This window comes from Coregonus lavaretus (assembly GCF_964263955.1).
Source record: "Coregonus lavaretus genome assembly, chromosome: 1".
NCBI lineage: Eukaryota > Metazoa > Chordata > Actinopteri > Salmoniformes > Salmonidae > Coregonus > Coregonus lavaretus.
In genome coordinates this window covers 19371673-19388066 of record NC_139988.1, presented here as the reverse complement: position 1 = coordinate 19388066, position 16394 = coordinate 19371673, and the positions used below count along the sequence as shown (strand labels likewise).

General features: G+C 44.6%; 1 protein-coding gene across 2 annotated transcripts in view; it reads right to left on the bottom strand.

Annotated features, from left to right (window-relative positions):
- LOC311107615 (disks large homolog 5-like) overlaps positions 1-16394 on the bottom strand; it is a 104562-nt gene that overhangs the window by 45853 nt on the left and 42315 nt on the right. For both annotated transcript variants that reach the window (XM_084150136.1, XM_084150137.1), the window contains exons 4-8: positions 15286-15429; positions 9151-9217; positions 8914-9030; positions 3435-3535; positions 3088-3243 (exon numbers count right to left, since the gene is read on the bottom strand). In XM_084150136.1, the coding sequence (XP_084006262.1) occupies positions 3088-3243; positions 3435-3535; positions 8914-9030; positions 9151-9217; positions 15286-15429 (585 nt within the window). The remainder of the gene's footprint in view (positions 1-3087; positions 3244-3434; positions 3536-8913; positions 9031-9150; positions 9218-15285; positions 15430-16394) is intronic.

The window sequence follows — 16394 nt, the reverse complement described above, 5'->3', positions numbered from 1 at the left end:
GATGCACCAGTGACTCGTTTAATAAAAAAGTGGTCAGATGATGCAGATGCTAAGCTACAGGACTGTTTTGCTAGCACAGACTGGAATATGTTCCGGGATTCTTCAGATAGCATTGAGGAGTACACCACATAAGTCACTGGCTTCATCAATAAGTGCATTGATGATGTCGTCCCCACAGTGACCGTACGTACATACCCCAACCAAAAGCCATGGATTACAGGCAACATCCGTACTGAGCTAAAGGGTAGAGCTGCCACTTTCAAGGAGCGGGACTCTAACCCGGTCGCTTATAAGATTGACTACAGCTCAGCGTTCAACACCATAGTGCCCTCAAAGCTCATCACTAAGCGAAGGATCCTGGGACTAAACACCTCCCTCTGCAACTGGATCCTGGACTTCCTGACGGGCCGCCCCCAGGTGGTAAGGGTAGGTAACAACACATCTGCCACACTGATCCTCAACACGGGGGCCCCTCAGGGGTGCGTGCTCAGTCCCCTCCTGTACTCTCTGTTCACCCATGACTGCATGGCCAGGCACGACTCCAACACCATCATTAAGTTTGCAGACGACACAACAGTGGTAGGCCTGATCACTGACAACGATGAGACAGCCTATAGGGAGGAGGTCCGAGACCTGGCCGTGTGGTGCCAGGATAACAACCTCTCCCTCAACGTGATCAGGACAAAGGAGATGATTGTGGACTACAGGAAAAAAAAGAGGACTGAGCACGCCCCCATTCTCACCGACGGGGCTGTAGTGGAACAGGTTGCGAGCTTCAAGTTCCTTGGTGTCCACATCACCAACAAACTATCATGGTCCGAACACACCAAGACAGTTGTGAAGAGGGCACGACAAAGCCTATTCCCCCTCAGGAGACTGAAAAGATTTGGCATGGGTCCTCAGATCCTCAAAAAGTTATACAGCTGCACCATCGAGAGCATCCTGACTGCTTGCATCACCGCCTGGTATGGCAACTGCTCGGCCTCCGACCGCAAGGCACTACAGAGGGTAGTGCGTACAGCCCAGTACATCACTGGGGCCAAGCTTCCTGCCATCCAGGACCTCTATATCAGGCGGTGTCAGAGGAAGGCCCTCAAAATTGTCAAAGACTCCAGCCACCCTAGTTATAGACTGTTCTCTCTGCTACCGCACGGCAAGCGGTACCGGAGCGCCAAGTCTAGGTCCAAAAGGCTTCTCAACAGCTTCTACCCCCAAGCCATAAGACTCCTGAACAGCTAATCATTGCTACCCAGACTATTTGCACTGCCCCCCCACCCCCCTCTTTTACGCTGCTGCTTCTCTGTCTATTATTTATGCATAGTCACTTTAACTCTACCCACAAGTACATATTACCTCAATTACCTCGACTAGCCGGTGACCCCGCACATTGACTCTGCACCGGTACCCCCCTGTATATAGCCTCCCTACTGTTATTTTATTTTACTGCTGCTCTTTAGTTATTTGCTTTTATTTATTTTTACTTAACACTTAAAAAAATTTAAAAAACTTTAAATAATGCATTGTTGGTTAAGGGCTTGTAAGTAAGTTTCATTTCACTGTAATGTCTACACCTTTTGTATTCAGCGCATGTGGCAAATAAAATGTGATTTGATTTGATTTGACAGGGGGAGAGAGGTGGGGTCAAACCTGACACAGCAACAGGACAGGGGGGAAAGAGATGGAGTCAAACCTGACACAGTAACAGGACAGGGGGGAGAGAGGTGGGGTCAAATCTGACACATTAACAGGACATGGGGGGAAAGAGATGGAGTCAAACCTGACACAGTAACAGGACAGGGGGGAGAGAGGTTGAGTCAAACCTGACACAGTAACAGGACAGGGGTGAAAGAGGTTGTGTTTAGGGAACCAAGTATAGTATAATACAAACACTAGCCCTTTTATTAGAGTGGAACCTAGAAGAAGATAGTTGAAATGACAGGACAGGAGAGAGATAAGGGGATGAGGTATGATACAAACAAACGCAGCCCTTTTATGTGAATGAGAAGACAGAAAATAGCTCACAGTAAAAATAACTTGTTAAATATACAGCAATATCTGATTTTAAAAAGGCAACATATGATGAAGCTTGTCCAGTTGGCATCACAAAGGAAACTCTTAAACTAAGTAGCATAGATCTGCAATCACAGGCCTTCATCTCCTCTGGACTGAATTACTTCAAGCACTTCTGAGTGATTTATGAACAGTTATGAACACTTATGTAGTAGTGATGGGGGAAAAAAATACAGATGGTTACATATCATGAAATTATTTTGGACTATATTATATTGATACTTTGACTCCAAGTATCGATTTATAAATTTTTGCTAGGTAGCGTTAGCTACCGCTAGGAGGCTGTACCTGCGCCAAAACTCCAGTATGTTTCATCCTATAGCTTGTTCTCCATCGTCTTTTTAAATAGTGAGCCAAAATGTTTTCATCACTTTTATTTCCATGACTGATCAAAACTAATTTTCTCATGCACTCTCTCGCCTCGCTGCAGAAGATATATAGTGAGCAATATGTTTTGAACATTAAATCACAATAGCACACCACCTTGCAGCACGTCACCCTGCATCCCACTGCTGGCTTGACAAGATGCTGCTGGAAGTGGTGTTGGAGGGCCAGTAGAAGGCACTCTTTCTATGGTCTAAAATAAAACATCCCAATGTCCCAGGGCAGTGATTGGGGACATTGCCCTGTGAAGGGTGCCGTCTTTCAGGTGGGACTTTAAACGGGTGTCCTGACTCTGTGGTCACTAAAGATCCCATGGCACTTGTCTTAAGAGTAGGGGTGTTAACACCGGTGTCCTGGCTAAATTCCCAATCTGGCCCTCATACCATCATGGCCACCTAATCATCCCCAGCTTCCAATAGGTTCATTCATCTCCCCTGTAACTGTAAATGAAAAAGTGTTCTCAGTCAACTTACCTGGTAAAATAAAGGGTAAAAAATAACTAAAACACAATACATATTGTATCGGCACCTAAGTATCATGATAATATTGTATCGTGAGGTCCCTGGCAATTCCCAACCCTATTATGGAGACAGGCAATTAAAGTTGACCTCTTTGTGCGTGCGTGTCTCTTACCTCCTCATAGAGGTAGAGTACTGTTGTTGGTAGTGTGTAGCAGTGTCTCTCTGCTTCAACAACATATCCATCTGTTTCTGTAGCCTCCTGTTCTCCTCCTCTGCCTGCTCCAGACGGCTCAGGTCTGTGTTGTGGTTGGCTGTCTTCTCATTGTACCTAGAATAATAGAATGAAACACGAAGGGAGAGTGAGCTTGTCCGAAGTGATCTACAAACCTATCAACAGGTCCAAGAAGGCTAGCTCCCTTGGGGGAGTTGATGTACTTGCTTATCAACACAGGGTCACTAGTACAATATAGTAATATAATAATTCATTGACAATTAAAATATGTTGTCTTGTCGTTGTACCTCTTCCTCAGAGCCTCGTAGTCTCTCTTGGTACCCTCTAGCTTGTCCATAGCTGTGTCATACAGCTTGTTGAGGATCTCTGACGACCCATCTCTCATCACCTGGAACAGAGAGCTCATTCATTTTATTTACATATTTCAATACTCAACTTAGTTGAATGCACTGACTGTACAGTATGTCGCTCTGGATAACAGTCTATGCTAAATTACTACAATGTAAATGTTTTGGTACATTTTGTATTGTTTTATGATAGGACAGTTACAGAGAGGGAGATGGGTAGTTGAAAGACAGTTACAGAGAGGGAGATGGGTAGTTGAAAGAGTTACAGAGAGGGTGATGGGTAGTTGAAAGACAGTTACAAAGAGGGAGATGGGTAGTTGAAGGACAGTTACAGAGAGGGAGATGGGTAGTTGACAGACAGTTACAGAGAGGGAGATGGAGATGGGTAGTTGAAAGACAGTTACAGAGAGGGAGATGGAGATGGGTAGTTGAAAGACAGTTACAGAGAGGGAGATGGAGATGGGTAGTTGAAAGACAGTTACAGAGAGGGAGATGGAGATGGGTAGTTGAAAGACAGTTACAGAGAGGGAGATGGGTAGTTGAAAGACAGAGAGGGAGATGGGTTGTTAAAAGACAGTTACAGAGAGGAAGATGGGTAGTTGAAAGACAGTAACAGAGAGGGAGATGGGTAGTTGAAAGACAGTTACAGAGAGGGAGATGGGTAGTTGAAGAACAGTTACAGAGAGGGAGATGGGTAGTTGACAGACAGTTACAGAGAGGGGGATGGCTAGTTGAAAGACAGTTACAGAGAGGGAGATGGGTAGTTGAAAGACAGAGAGGGAGATGGGTAGTTGAAGAACAGTTACAGAGAGGGAGATGGGTAGTTGAAGAACAGTTACAGAGAGGGAGATGGGTAGTTGAAAGACAGTTACAGAGAGGGGTATGGATAGTTGAAGGGCATGATAGAATTGCTTGAATTGATGTGTGGTCCAGAGTCAGCAGAACTACCACTAGACCAGTCTCCGGCATATGTAAGTCCTTTTTCCCTATATTGATTTACTATCAACTGTACTGTCAATAAAGGCAAGTGGACTGATTAAAAATATTGACAAGTGTGCATGGGAGTTGTGTTACTTACAGTAATCTCTGGGAAATAGACTGTACTATACTGTAGTGTAGTGTTGTACGATCTACAGCAACAGTACTATCAGTGACGTAGTGGTAAAAAAAAACAATCGATGTGTAAATGCACAGAAATAGAATGAATAGAAAGTGTATCTCCATTCAAGTCAATGATGGCATAATGGGTGGACTGGCAGCCATTTTGAGTGTACCCATGCCAGGAAGTAAAAGCAAGAAGTGTACCCTTCAGTCTGTGCTGTGATTTGTTAAGTCAATGACTAAAACGTTTTAGTCATTTAGCAGACGCTCTTATCCACAGCGACTTACAGTTAGTGCATACATTACTTTATTTTTTTATACCTCCCGTGGGAAACGAACCCACAACCCTGGCGTTGCAAACGCCATGCTCTACGAACTGAGCTACATCCCCTTGCATGAACCACATTATCATGGCGATGCAGCATCAGTTGATAGAACACATAGTGATCCTATTCTAATTCCTAATTCTATGATAGAACATTCAAAAATACCATGGAAATTATTGCATCACAATACCAGGCAGCCATTGCGAGCGTACCCATGAGTTAAAAAATTGCCAGGGTTAGAGTTTCAAGCCCATTTTAATCATTCTATTTTATTTCTAAGTATAAACACTGATCGTTGTTCACAGTAAGTAACGCTCCCTATAATTTCAATGCATTTTTCCACAAAAGATGGGTAAACTCTCCACTGGGTACTATATACACAATACAATACAACTTTATTGTCCATATTCCACAATATACACTACAAGACATTTACAGATACAACACTATACGGTGAGGGAAAAAAGTTTTTGATCCCCTGCTGATTTTGTACGTTTGCCCACTGACAAAGAAATGATCAGTCTATAATTTTAATGGTGGGTTTATTTGAACAGTGAGAGACAGAATAACAACAACAAAATCCAGAAAAACGCATGTCAGAAATGTTATAAATTGATTTGCATTTTAATGAGGGAAATAAGTATTTGACCCCCTCTCAATCAGAAAGATTTCTGGCTGCCAGGTGTCTTTTATACAGGTAACGAGCTGAGATTAGGTGCACACTCTTAAAGGGAGTGCTCCTAATCTCAGCTTGTTACCTGTATAAAAGACACCTGTCCACAGAAGCAATCAATCAATCAGATTCCAAACTCTCCACCATGGCCAAGACCAAAGAGCTCTCCAAGGATGTCAGGGACAAGATTGTAGACCTACACAAGGCTGGAATGGGCTACAAGACCATCGCCAAGCAGCTTGGTGAGAAGGTGACAACAGTTGGTGCGATTATTCGCAAATGGAAGAAACACAAAATAACTGTCAATCTCCCTCGGCCTGGGGCTCCATGCAAGATCTCACCTCGTGGAGTTGCAATGATCATGAGAACGGTGAGGAATCAGCCCAGAACTACACGGGAGGATCTTGTCAATGATCTCAAGGCAGATGGGACCATAGTCACCAAGAAAACAATTGGTAACACACTACGCCGTGAAGGACTGAAATCCTGCAGCGCCCGCAAGGTCCCCCTGCTCAAGAAAGCACATATACAGGCCCATCTGAAGTTTGCCAATGAACATCTGAATGATTCAGAGGAGAACTGGGTGAAAGTGTTGTGGTCAGATGAGACCAAAATGGAGCTCTTTGGCATCAACTAAACTCGACGTGTTTGGAGGAGGAGGAATGATGCCTATGACCCCAAGAACACCATCCCCACCGTCAAACATGGAGGTGGAAACATTATGCTTTGGGGGTGTTTTTCTGCTAAGGGGACAGGACAACTTCACCGCATCAAAGGGACAATGGACGGGGCCATGTACCGTCAAATCTTGGGTGAAAACCTCCTTCCCTCAGCCAGGGCATTGAAAATGGGTCGTGGATGGGTATTCCAGCATGTCAATGACCCAAAACACACGGCCAAGGCAACAAAGGAGTGGCTCAAGAAGAAGCACATTAAGGTCCTGGAGTGGCCTAGCCAGTCTCCAGACCTTAATCCCATAGAAAATCTGTGGAGGGAGCTGAAGGTTCGAGTTGCAAAACGTCAGGCTCGAAACCTTAATGACTTGGAGAAGATCTGCAAAGAGGAGTGGGACAAAATCCCTCCTGAGATGTGTGCAAACCTGGTGGCCAACTACAAGAAACGTCTGACCTCTGTGATTGCCAACAAGGGTTTTGCCACCTAGTACTAAGTCATGTTTTGCAGAGGGGTCAAATACTTATTTCCCTCATTAAAATGCAAATCAATTTATAACATTTTTGACATGCGTTTTTCTGGATTTTTTTGTTGTTATTCTGTCTCTCACTGTTATAGACTGATCATGTCTTTGTCAGTGGGCAAACATACAAAATCAGCAGGGGATCAAATACTTTTTCCCCTCACTGTACAATACACTAGGGTACAGTCTATCTACAGTACATCTACAGTCTATCTACAGTACATCTACAGTACATCTACAGTACATCTACAGTCTAGAGATAGAGACAGCACTGTATACTTAACCACCACTGTGACCACTGGGAAATACAACAGTAGAAGACAGTGCTGTCTCTATCTACACTATATAATACATTCCAGTATAGTCTATTTACAGCACAACAACACTATAGCACTCTCTCTACAGCCGTCTCATTGATGACATGGCAGTGCTACAGATAATGACTGAACATGACTGAGTCAACAACCACTCTGTCTTTATAAAGCAGCGCAGACTAAAGTGCCCTCATCTCCTCCATAGTGTAAAAATAGATTAAGCACCAGAAAACAAGACGGTGCTTCAGTCAGTAAGGTTGCGTCCCAAATGGCATCCTATTCCCTATACAGTGCACTACTTTTGACCAGGGTCAATGGCACCCTCTTCCCTATATAGTGCACTATGGGCCCTGTTCAAAAGTAGTGCACTGTATAGGGAGCCATTTGGGACACAGCCCATGGCTATGTTTACAAAGGTTACACCGAAACTCTGTTTCATTCTGAGTGCTCAGAGTTCAAAGGAAAAGGCGCAACATTTTTCTAGTTAAATAAATAATCCAACATTGGAACAGTTTGTTAAATTACTGCCAAGAAAAAATGTAATTTAGCAGAGGTCAGGGTCTTGGGGCTAAATTAAGTCACTAAGCAGAGACTCCTTCAGTCAGAGAGAAGAGAAACCACGCAGAACATTTACAATGTGCCTCTCCGGCTCCGCTACACTTCTACTGCGATGGCTTTAAAACAACTCAACTAAAGTAAAAGATAATAATATGAATACACGTAATGTAAGTAATGTGTCATAATAATGAACATCCCACAGTGAGAACAGTCACATACAGTAGGCTACAAAAAAATGTATGCATTCACTGAACTATAAGGCGCTTTGGATAAAATTGTAACATATTTGTATGATTATTGCATTATGTATATTCAACATGGGTATCAGGCAAAACCTACACCGAGGCGTTTTCTGCACGTCTACCGCATGGCATTGGCTCGCTCATAAAATCCTTAACAGACGTAATTCACAACGGCAGCCTAATTTGAATTGACATCATCAGGCTCATTTGATTGTTAATTTGGATGCTGCTTGATGCTAGTTTACTTAGTAATGACATGAGCTCATCAGCAATCCCAGCTTTGGGTAGACATGGGCCTGGTCAAAGGTAGTGCACTATATAGGGAATAGGGTGTCATTTGGGACCTAGCCAATTAGGCACCTACTGATCAGACTGGCATAGAAAGCATTCCCCATGAACATGTTAGATATGACTGACAAACAATTAATGATATGAACCAAGGGTTCAAACTATAATGAGAGCTAAAAATAGATCCTACAGAGGGTGCATCCCAAATGGCACCCTGGGATGCACCCTATTCCCTACAGGCTCCTATGGGCACTGGTCAAAAGAGTTAACTATAAAGGGAATAGGGTGCCACTTGAGGTGCAACCAGAGCAGCAATGAGAGAAACTAAATGGTTAATTTAACTAATAATAATTAATTAATAATTAATTTGGTGATTTGTCTAATTTGAAGGCATTTCTGATCACTATGACGACATGGTGGAATGAGCTCATCTGACCGTGCTAATGGTCCTAAATGGGCAGAACATGTAGAATCTGTCTCATATGTCAGAATCCAAAAAGTTATTTAAAGAAAGGTCAAAAGAAACGTCAGTCAGTGCCAGAATAGACAGCAAAGGTTTTGCCAAATTTCCCATCAGACCAGGGATTCGAACTGGCAACACTCTGGTTGCTGGCCTGCTTTTATAACATCTATGCTACCTGCCACCCCCTGGATCCAAAAGAGAGGACCCTGACCCAAAAACCTTGAGCATGTCAGGCTGAGTGTGTATTCTACTCCAGTACCTGTTGGTGAAGCAGCCTCATGTCTCCCAGCTCTCTCTGGTCCTCATCATGTAGTCTCATCATCTCCTCACAGCTCTGTTTCACATGGTTGTGTTCTCTGACCAGCTGGATGTTGTCCTGCATAATATAATTAAATAGAATTGGATCGAATTTAATCGAATAGAGTACGGTAGCATCCAAATAGGGAAATGTGTTTCGCAACTAAGTACAGGTATACTTGGAATACAGATACCTTACCTGCCTCACAGCATCCAGCTCCTCCTTCAGCTGAGACTGCTCGCTGGCCAGACGACTGTGGAGCGTGCTGCACACAGAAAAAAGATACACCAACTAGAATTAATGTGCATCAACCCTGTCATGTGTTCTCTATTGAATGGGTGTTGTAGTTAATGTACTACAATGAGCAGGTAGGAGGACACAGAGTAAACTACAGTGCATTCGGAAAGTATTCAGACCCCTTGACTTTTTCCACATTTTGTTACGTTACAGCCTTATTCTAAAATGGATTAAATTATTTTTGTCCCTAATTAATCTACAGACAATACACCATAATGACAAAGCAAAAACAGATTTATAGAAATCTGTCAGGTTGGATGGGGAGAGTCGCTGCACAGCTATTTTCAGGTCTCTCCAGAGATGTTCGATTGGGTTCAAGTCTGGGCTCTGGCTGGGCCACTCAAGGATATTCAGAGACTTGTCCCGAAGTCACTCCTGCGGTGTCTTGGCTGTGTGCTTAGGGTCGTTGTCCTGTTGGAAGGTGAACCTTCACCCCCAGTCTGAGGTCCTGAGTGCTCTGGAGCAGGTTTTCATCAAGGATCTCTCTGTACTTTGCTCAGTTCATCTTTCCCTCGATCCTGACTAGTCTCCCAGTCCCTGCCGCTGAAAAACATTCCCACAGCATGATGCTGCCACCACCATGCTTCACCGTAGGGTGACGTGACGCTTGCCATTCAAGCCAAAGAGTTCAATCTTGGTTTCATCAGACCAGAGAATCTTGTTTCTCATGGTCTGAGAGTCCTTTAGGTGCCTTTTGGCAAACTCCAAGCGGGCTGTCATGTGCTTTTTACTGAGGAGTGGCTTCCATCTGGCCACTCTACCATAAAGGCCTGATTGGTGGAGTGCTGCAGAGATGGTTGTCCTTCTGGAAGGTTCTCCCAACTCCACAGAGGAACTCTGGAGCTCTGTTAGAGTGACCATCGGGTTCTTGGTCACCTCCCTGACCAAGGCCCTTCTCCCCCGATTGCTCAGTTTGGCCGGGCAACCAGCTCTAAGAAGAGTCTTGGTGGTTCCAAACTTCTTCCATTTAAGAATGATGGCGGCCACTGTGTTCTTGGGGACCTTCAATGCTGCAGACATTTTTTCGTACCCTTCCCCAGATCTGTGCCTCGACACAATCCTGTCTCGGAGCTCTACAGACAATTCCTTTGACCTCGGCTTGGTTTTTGCTCTGACATGCACTGTCAACTGTGGGACCTTATATAGACAGGTGTGTGCCTTTCCAAATCATGTCCAATCAATTCAATTTACCACAGGTGGAGTCCAATCAAGTTGTAGAAACATCTCTAGGATGATCAATGGAAACAGAACGCACCTGAGCTCAATTTCGAGTCTCATAGCAAAGGGTCTGAATACTTATGTAAATAAGGTAGTTCTGTTTTTATTTTTTAATAAATTAGCAACAAAAAAAAAAACTGTTTTCGCTTTGTAATTATGGGGTATTGTGTGTAGAGTGATGAGGACATTTTTGTTTATTTAATCCATTTTTAAATAAGGCTGTAACGTAACAAAATGTGAAAAACAGTCAAGGGGTCTGAATACTTTCTGAATGCATGTTGGTGTGCTAAGCAATCCAGTGTTCAAAATTGTGAAACTTCAAACTTGTGAGCAGTTCGGTGAAGAAAATTTTTCTCAAGCTTTAAAGGAATAAACTACCAGTGCTTTGTGGACAGTTGCTTTTTAGTCCACTCCAGTAGCAGACATAAATAAATAAATAACTTTTTTCTGCTGCAGCCATAGATGAAGACAAACATGGCCTGGACCTAGAGGCAGAGAGACAGAGGCTTAAACATTGGGGCTAATCCTTCATCTGTCTGTTTGCATTCTGCCCCAGCTGTTAGGTTGGTTGGTCCCCACACTATGGAGACAGTATGGCAGGCATCATTAAATCACACACATGGACAGACAGAGAGAACCTCCTGCCCCCTCTCCTCACGCCTTTCTTTTCCTCAGTGTTGGTGTTACACTGTAAAAATATAAAGTCTCAAAGCACCATGATTGTGTAATGAAACCATGAAAAGTAGTGCACCTATTGTCACGATCGTCTAAGGAGGAGGACCAAGGCGCAGCGTTGAAGGCAAACATATTCTTTATTTAATAAATGATCACACGATCAAAACAACAAAACGAAACCGTGACGTCCCTGGTTACATACACCAACCACGGAACAAAAACCCACAAACACAAAGGGAAAACAGACAGTTTAAATATGGCTCCCAATCAGAGACAACCAGCCAACAGCTGACACTCGTTGCCTCTGATTGGGAGTCACGCAGGCAAAACATAGAAATAGACGAACTAGAACCCCCAACATAGAAACACACCACATAGAACAAACACACCCTGGCTCAACAACTAGAGTCCCATAGCCAGGGTGTGACAGTACCCCCCCCTAAAGGCGCGGACTGCGACCGCGCCTCAAAAAGAGCAAAACAGGGGAGGGCTGGGTGGGCATACCTCCTCGGCGGCGGTTCTGGCTCCGGGCTTGCCCACCACCCTCCAACAAACCCCCCATAGCGCCCCTGGTCCGGTCTGGCCCCGCTGGCTAGAGCTGGACTGGACGTAGCAGGAGCGGTTAGCTTCAACTCCGTAGTGGAGCCGTTGACCGGTACCTGGTTAGGCACCGGTGACCCAGGCACGGGTTGTGCCGGACAGACGACGCGCACCCCTGGCTTGGTGCGTGAGGCAGGAAAGGACCGGACCTGGCTGACGATACGCACCCCTGGCTTGGTGCGTGGAGCAGCAACGGGCCTCACTGGACTGACGACTCGCACCCCTGGCTTGGTGCGAGTGGCCGGAACGGGCTGGACCAGGCTGACGACTCGCACCCCTGGCTTGGTGCGAGTGGCAGGAACGGGCTGGACCAGGCTGACGACTCGCACCGTAGACTTGGTGCGAGGGGCAGGAACAGGCCGGGCCGGGCTGGCGACGCACACCGTAGGCTTGGTGCGGGGAGCAGGCACGGGCCATGCCGGACTGACGAAGCGCACCACTGACTTGGTGCGGGGAGCAGGAACGGGCCGGACCGGGCTGACGAAAAGCACTACTGACTTGGTGCGGGGAGCAGGAACGGACCGGACCGGGCTGGCGAAGCGTACCACAGGCTCGATGCGGGGAGCAGGAACAGGCCGGACCGCACTGGGGACACACACCCCTGGCCCTACGCGGGGATCAGGAACGAGCCGGACCGGACTGGTAACACACCCCAGTACCTCTCGCCGTGCCTCCACACTTTCCTTCCCCTTAGTGACCAGTGGCCCCCTTAACATGGCGGCCCGCTGGACCGCTCTATCGCGGCCTCCTGCTGCCCCGACGTCGTGAGCCCCCCCCTAAAAAATGTCTGGGGGTCTCTCCTCCCCGTGGGCCAGGCCTCTATAGTTTTCGCCCAACTCTCGCTCTTCTGCCTCCAACTCCAGCCATTCTGCTCTTCATTAGGCTTGACCCAGTCGAGACTCTTCCTCCACTGTTCCCAAGTCCACCCTCTCTGCTCTTCACTCGGCTTAGCCCAGTCGAGACCACTACTCCATCGATCCCAAGTCCTTCCTCTCTCCTCTTCACGCTGCTTGGTCCAGTTTTGGTGGGTTTTTCTGTCACGATTGTCTAAGGAGGAGGACCAAGGCGCAGCGTTGAAGGCAAACATATTCTTTATTTAATAAATGATCACACGATCAAAACAACAAAACGAAACCGTGACGTCCCTGGTTACATACACCAATCACGGAACAAAAACCCACAAACACAAAGGGAAAACAGACAGTTTAAATATGGCTCCGAATCAGAGACAACCAGCCAACAGCTGACACTCGTTGCCTCTGATTGGGAGTCACGCAGGCAAAACATAGAAATAGACGAACTAGAACCCCCAACATAGAAACACACCACATAGAACAAACACACCCTGGCTCAACAACTAGAGTCCCATAGCCAGGGTGTGACACCTATGCTGAGATCTGGTGTTTAAATGTAAACCCAATGTAAGTGTTTTTAATACACAGAATGTGTTTTAAAACAGAAATGAAGTACTCTGAAACACCCAAAGTGGTTATTCAATCTGAATATTGGTGTTTTTAAGAGAGTGTTGTGAAAACAGGGGGTTCAGTGCATGTAAAAGGTAGCATCAAAACACAAAAACTGTGTTTTCTCATATGGGGTTGGGTTAAATGCGGAAGACACATTTCAGTTGAATGCATTCAGTTGTACAACTGACTAGGTATCTCCCTTTCCTTTCCCTTTCAATGGTTTAGAAATGCAAATGGTTTATATCCTAAATATTAATAGATGATAAGGGCCTCTGGAGAATATATATTTTTTTCAATGCTTTATTTAGACAGATTAGAAACAGGAGGGGGTGTAAAATGGTACATTTCAACCTCAACCTCACAGCCACACTGTAAGAAATTATTCTGGGCTGAATTGAAATTGACCAAAAAAAATAAAATAAACATATACTTAATAAAAAATGAATGCAGAGCCCGTGGTCTAGCGTTAACGCACCCAGCTTCGATACATGTCACGAAGATCGGGGTTAAATTCCCCGCTCCAACCCTTCAATCTGTTTCCACCACCTATCTCTATCTCCTCTGTCATTTCAGAACTGTCTCAATAAAGTGTCAAAAATATCTTACAAAATAAAAATAATGCAAGTCGTTCAATGATTTGTTGATTTCATTTTACCAAAATAATGTATAATGAATCCAACTTAATATGTTGCTCAAAATGTAAGTATATTTTATGAGGATAACCAGAGAGAGAACATTGGGTGATTGAACTCATTAGAAGCCTGTGGTTTTAATCATCTTGCATTTCCTATCTTGCCATGTGACTTGGATTGTGGGTAATTCAAATTTTTTAGACTTTATAGTATAATTCTATATTGGTATTAAGCTTGTTGTGCCATGAGTTGGAATGGATTATGATGAACGGGTATCACAACTGTCAGGCAAATTGACATTCAATGAGGATAGCACCCATTCCCACATTCACGATTGTCAATGGAAGAGGCAAGTGCAGAATCCTCAATTCTTGCAGTTCAACCTCCAGTTAGTGCTGGTGGTTTGAACACTTTGCTTGACAATGCCTGCCAAAACTGTATAAAATGGCAAATGATAAAGTACATAAAACAATGTTAAATATTAATATACCAGACAAAGGGATCTAATTCTGCACTAGACAGGATTCAAAACATCATAATGGTGTTTAGAAGCTTTAGAGAGTGAAATTAAGGACAGAAATCGATTTTATTTCTGTGGTTGTGTAGGCTGATTTCATTGTCTACCTAAACCTTCATACAAAAGAGACAAGGTGTGCATCCCAAATGGTACCCTATTCCCTACACAGGGCACCCTATGGGTCCTTGTCAAAAGTAGTACACTAAAAAGGGAATAAGTTGCCATTTACGACACAGACTAGAACAATCATGATCTGATCTTTCTGACAGAAAAGCAGTGGCTCTGCTCACTTTGATTTTTAAAATCCCTGGTGTCAAAGTACTGGGATAATGGTTTAACTGAGCAAGAGCATTTGGAATGGGACACAGGATTGGTTGACCTCTTACCCCTCGGGAAAAAATGTTCTGTGCAATCTGCCGCACAGATCTCATAAGAGGGACAAACACAGGTTAAAAGCCCATCCATCCATTACACCGCCTGATTGTGAGAATAGGAGTAATTCAGAGCATGCAACATAAATGCGCTGGGAGAACGCTAAAATATTTATGGACTCCAACCACTCCCATGCACTTCACTACAGACCGGGATTTAAATACTATGTGAAATACTGTCAAAAACTTTAGGTGGGCTTGAATGAGCTCGCCTGTTGCGAGCTAACCCCAACCACCTGGCACTCCAGGCAAGCTAAAGCGAATGCACAAGGCATTTGAAATATTTCTAATAGTATTTGAACCCAGGTCTGCACTCCACTCACTGGTAGATTAGAAAAGTGTGTGTGTGTATGTGTGTAACACTCACTGGTAGATTAGAGAAGGGTGTTGGTCGGTCTGTCTGTCTGTCTGTCTGTGTGTGTGTGTGTGTGTGTGTGTGTGTGTGTGTGTGTGTGTGTGTGTGTGTGTGTGTGTGTGTGTGTGTGTGTACCACTCACTGGTAGAAGTCAGCTTTCTTCACAGCCTCCTCACATCTCTTTAGTGTTGTGCTGTGTTGGTTCTGTAAGGACTGCAGGTCTGCCATGGCCTTCATACACTGCAGCTTCAGACGCTCGTAGTCGTGGCCTGACTTGGAGTTGGGCCTGGTTCACACACACACACACACACACACAAATGGATAGACGCACGCACACACACACACACACACACACACACACACACACACACACAGGCACACACGAGAGATGACAGAAAAGAGTGACGCATCAGAATCAAGACCCCAGGAGCAGATTAAAGTGCAGAACAGTATGGTGTGACCGTTTGTTATGAGAGAGGTGGGGAAGAGTAGATTCATTCAAAATACATAGACTCTTGTTTAATGTTTTAACAGAGTTACTGAGCTCACAAAATGTGGATCCCATTTTGCGTCTCCTTTTTTTGCTTTGACTTCACTTTGCTTCTAGCGGTAGAGTCACTTAGGACGAATAAAAGGGTGGCCATCCCTGGTGAGCATGTTATCTGTTGGCTGAGTATCTGTATATAACGGTTCTAAGTGATGTCAGGCGAGTACATAGCCAGGTTATATACTGTACCTACAGTCGATATAGCTGTTCTGTCTCTTATTATATTGGAATAAGCGTGACCATCCCCATCGAAGGTGGTCCCAGGTGAAGGCCAGACTCTGTCTATAGTGAGGGTTGTATATAGCGTAGGGCAAGGGTTCCGAAACTTCTTCACTCAGACCTTCACCCTTCCAGCATTGGGGAACATCCTGCGCGCAAAAGCACAGTTCATGACACAAACTGTTGGAGGCATTTTCTGTTTGTTGTGTTTCAGATTATTTTGTGCTAAATAGAAATGAATGGTAAATAATGTATTGTGATATTTTGGAGTCACTTTTACTGTAAATAAGAATAGAATATGTTTCTAAACACTTCTACATCATACCCCCCAAATGCTAACTTCCCCTATTATTGTAATGGTGAGAGGTTAGCATGTCTTGGGGGTCTGATATTTGTGAGTCTGTAACTTTCTCACTCATCATTATTCACGATTAATTCAGGACTATCCGTTATCATGGTAGCATCTACAATAATGTAGAAGTGTT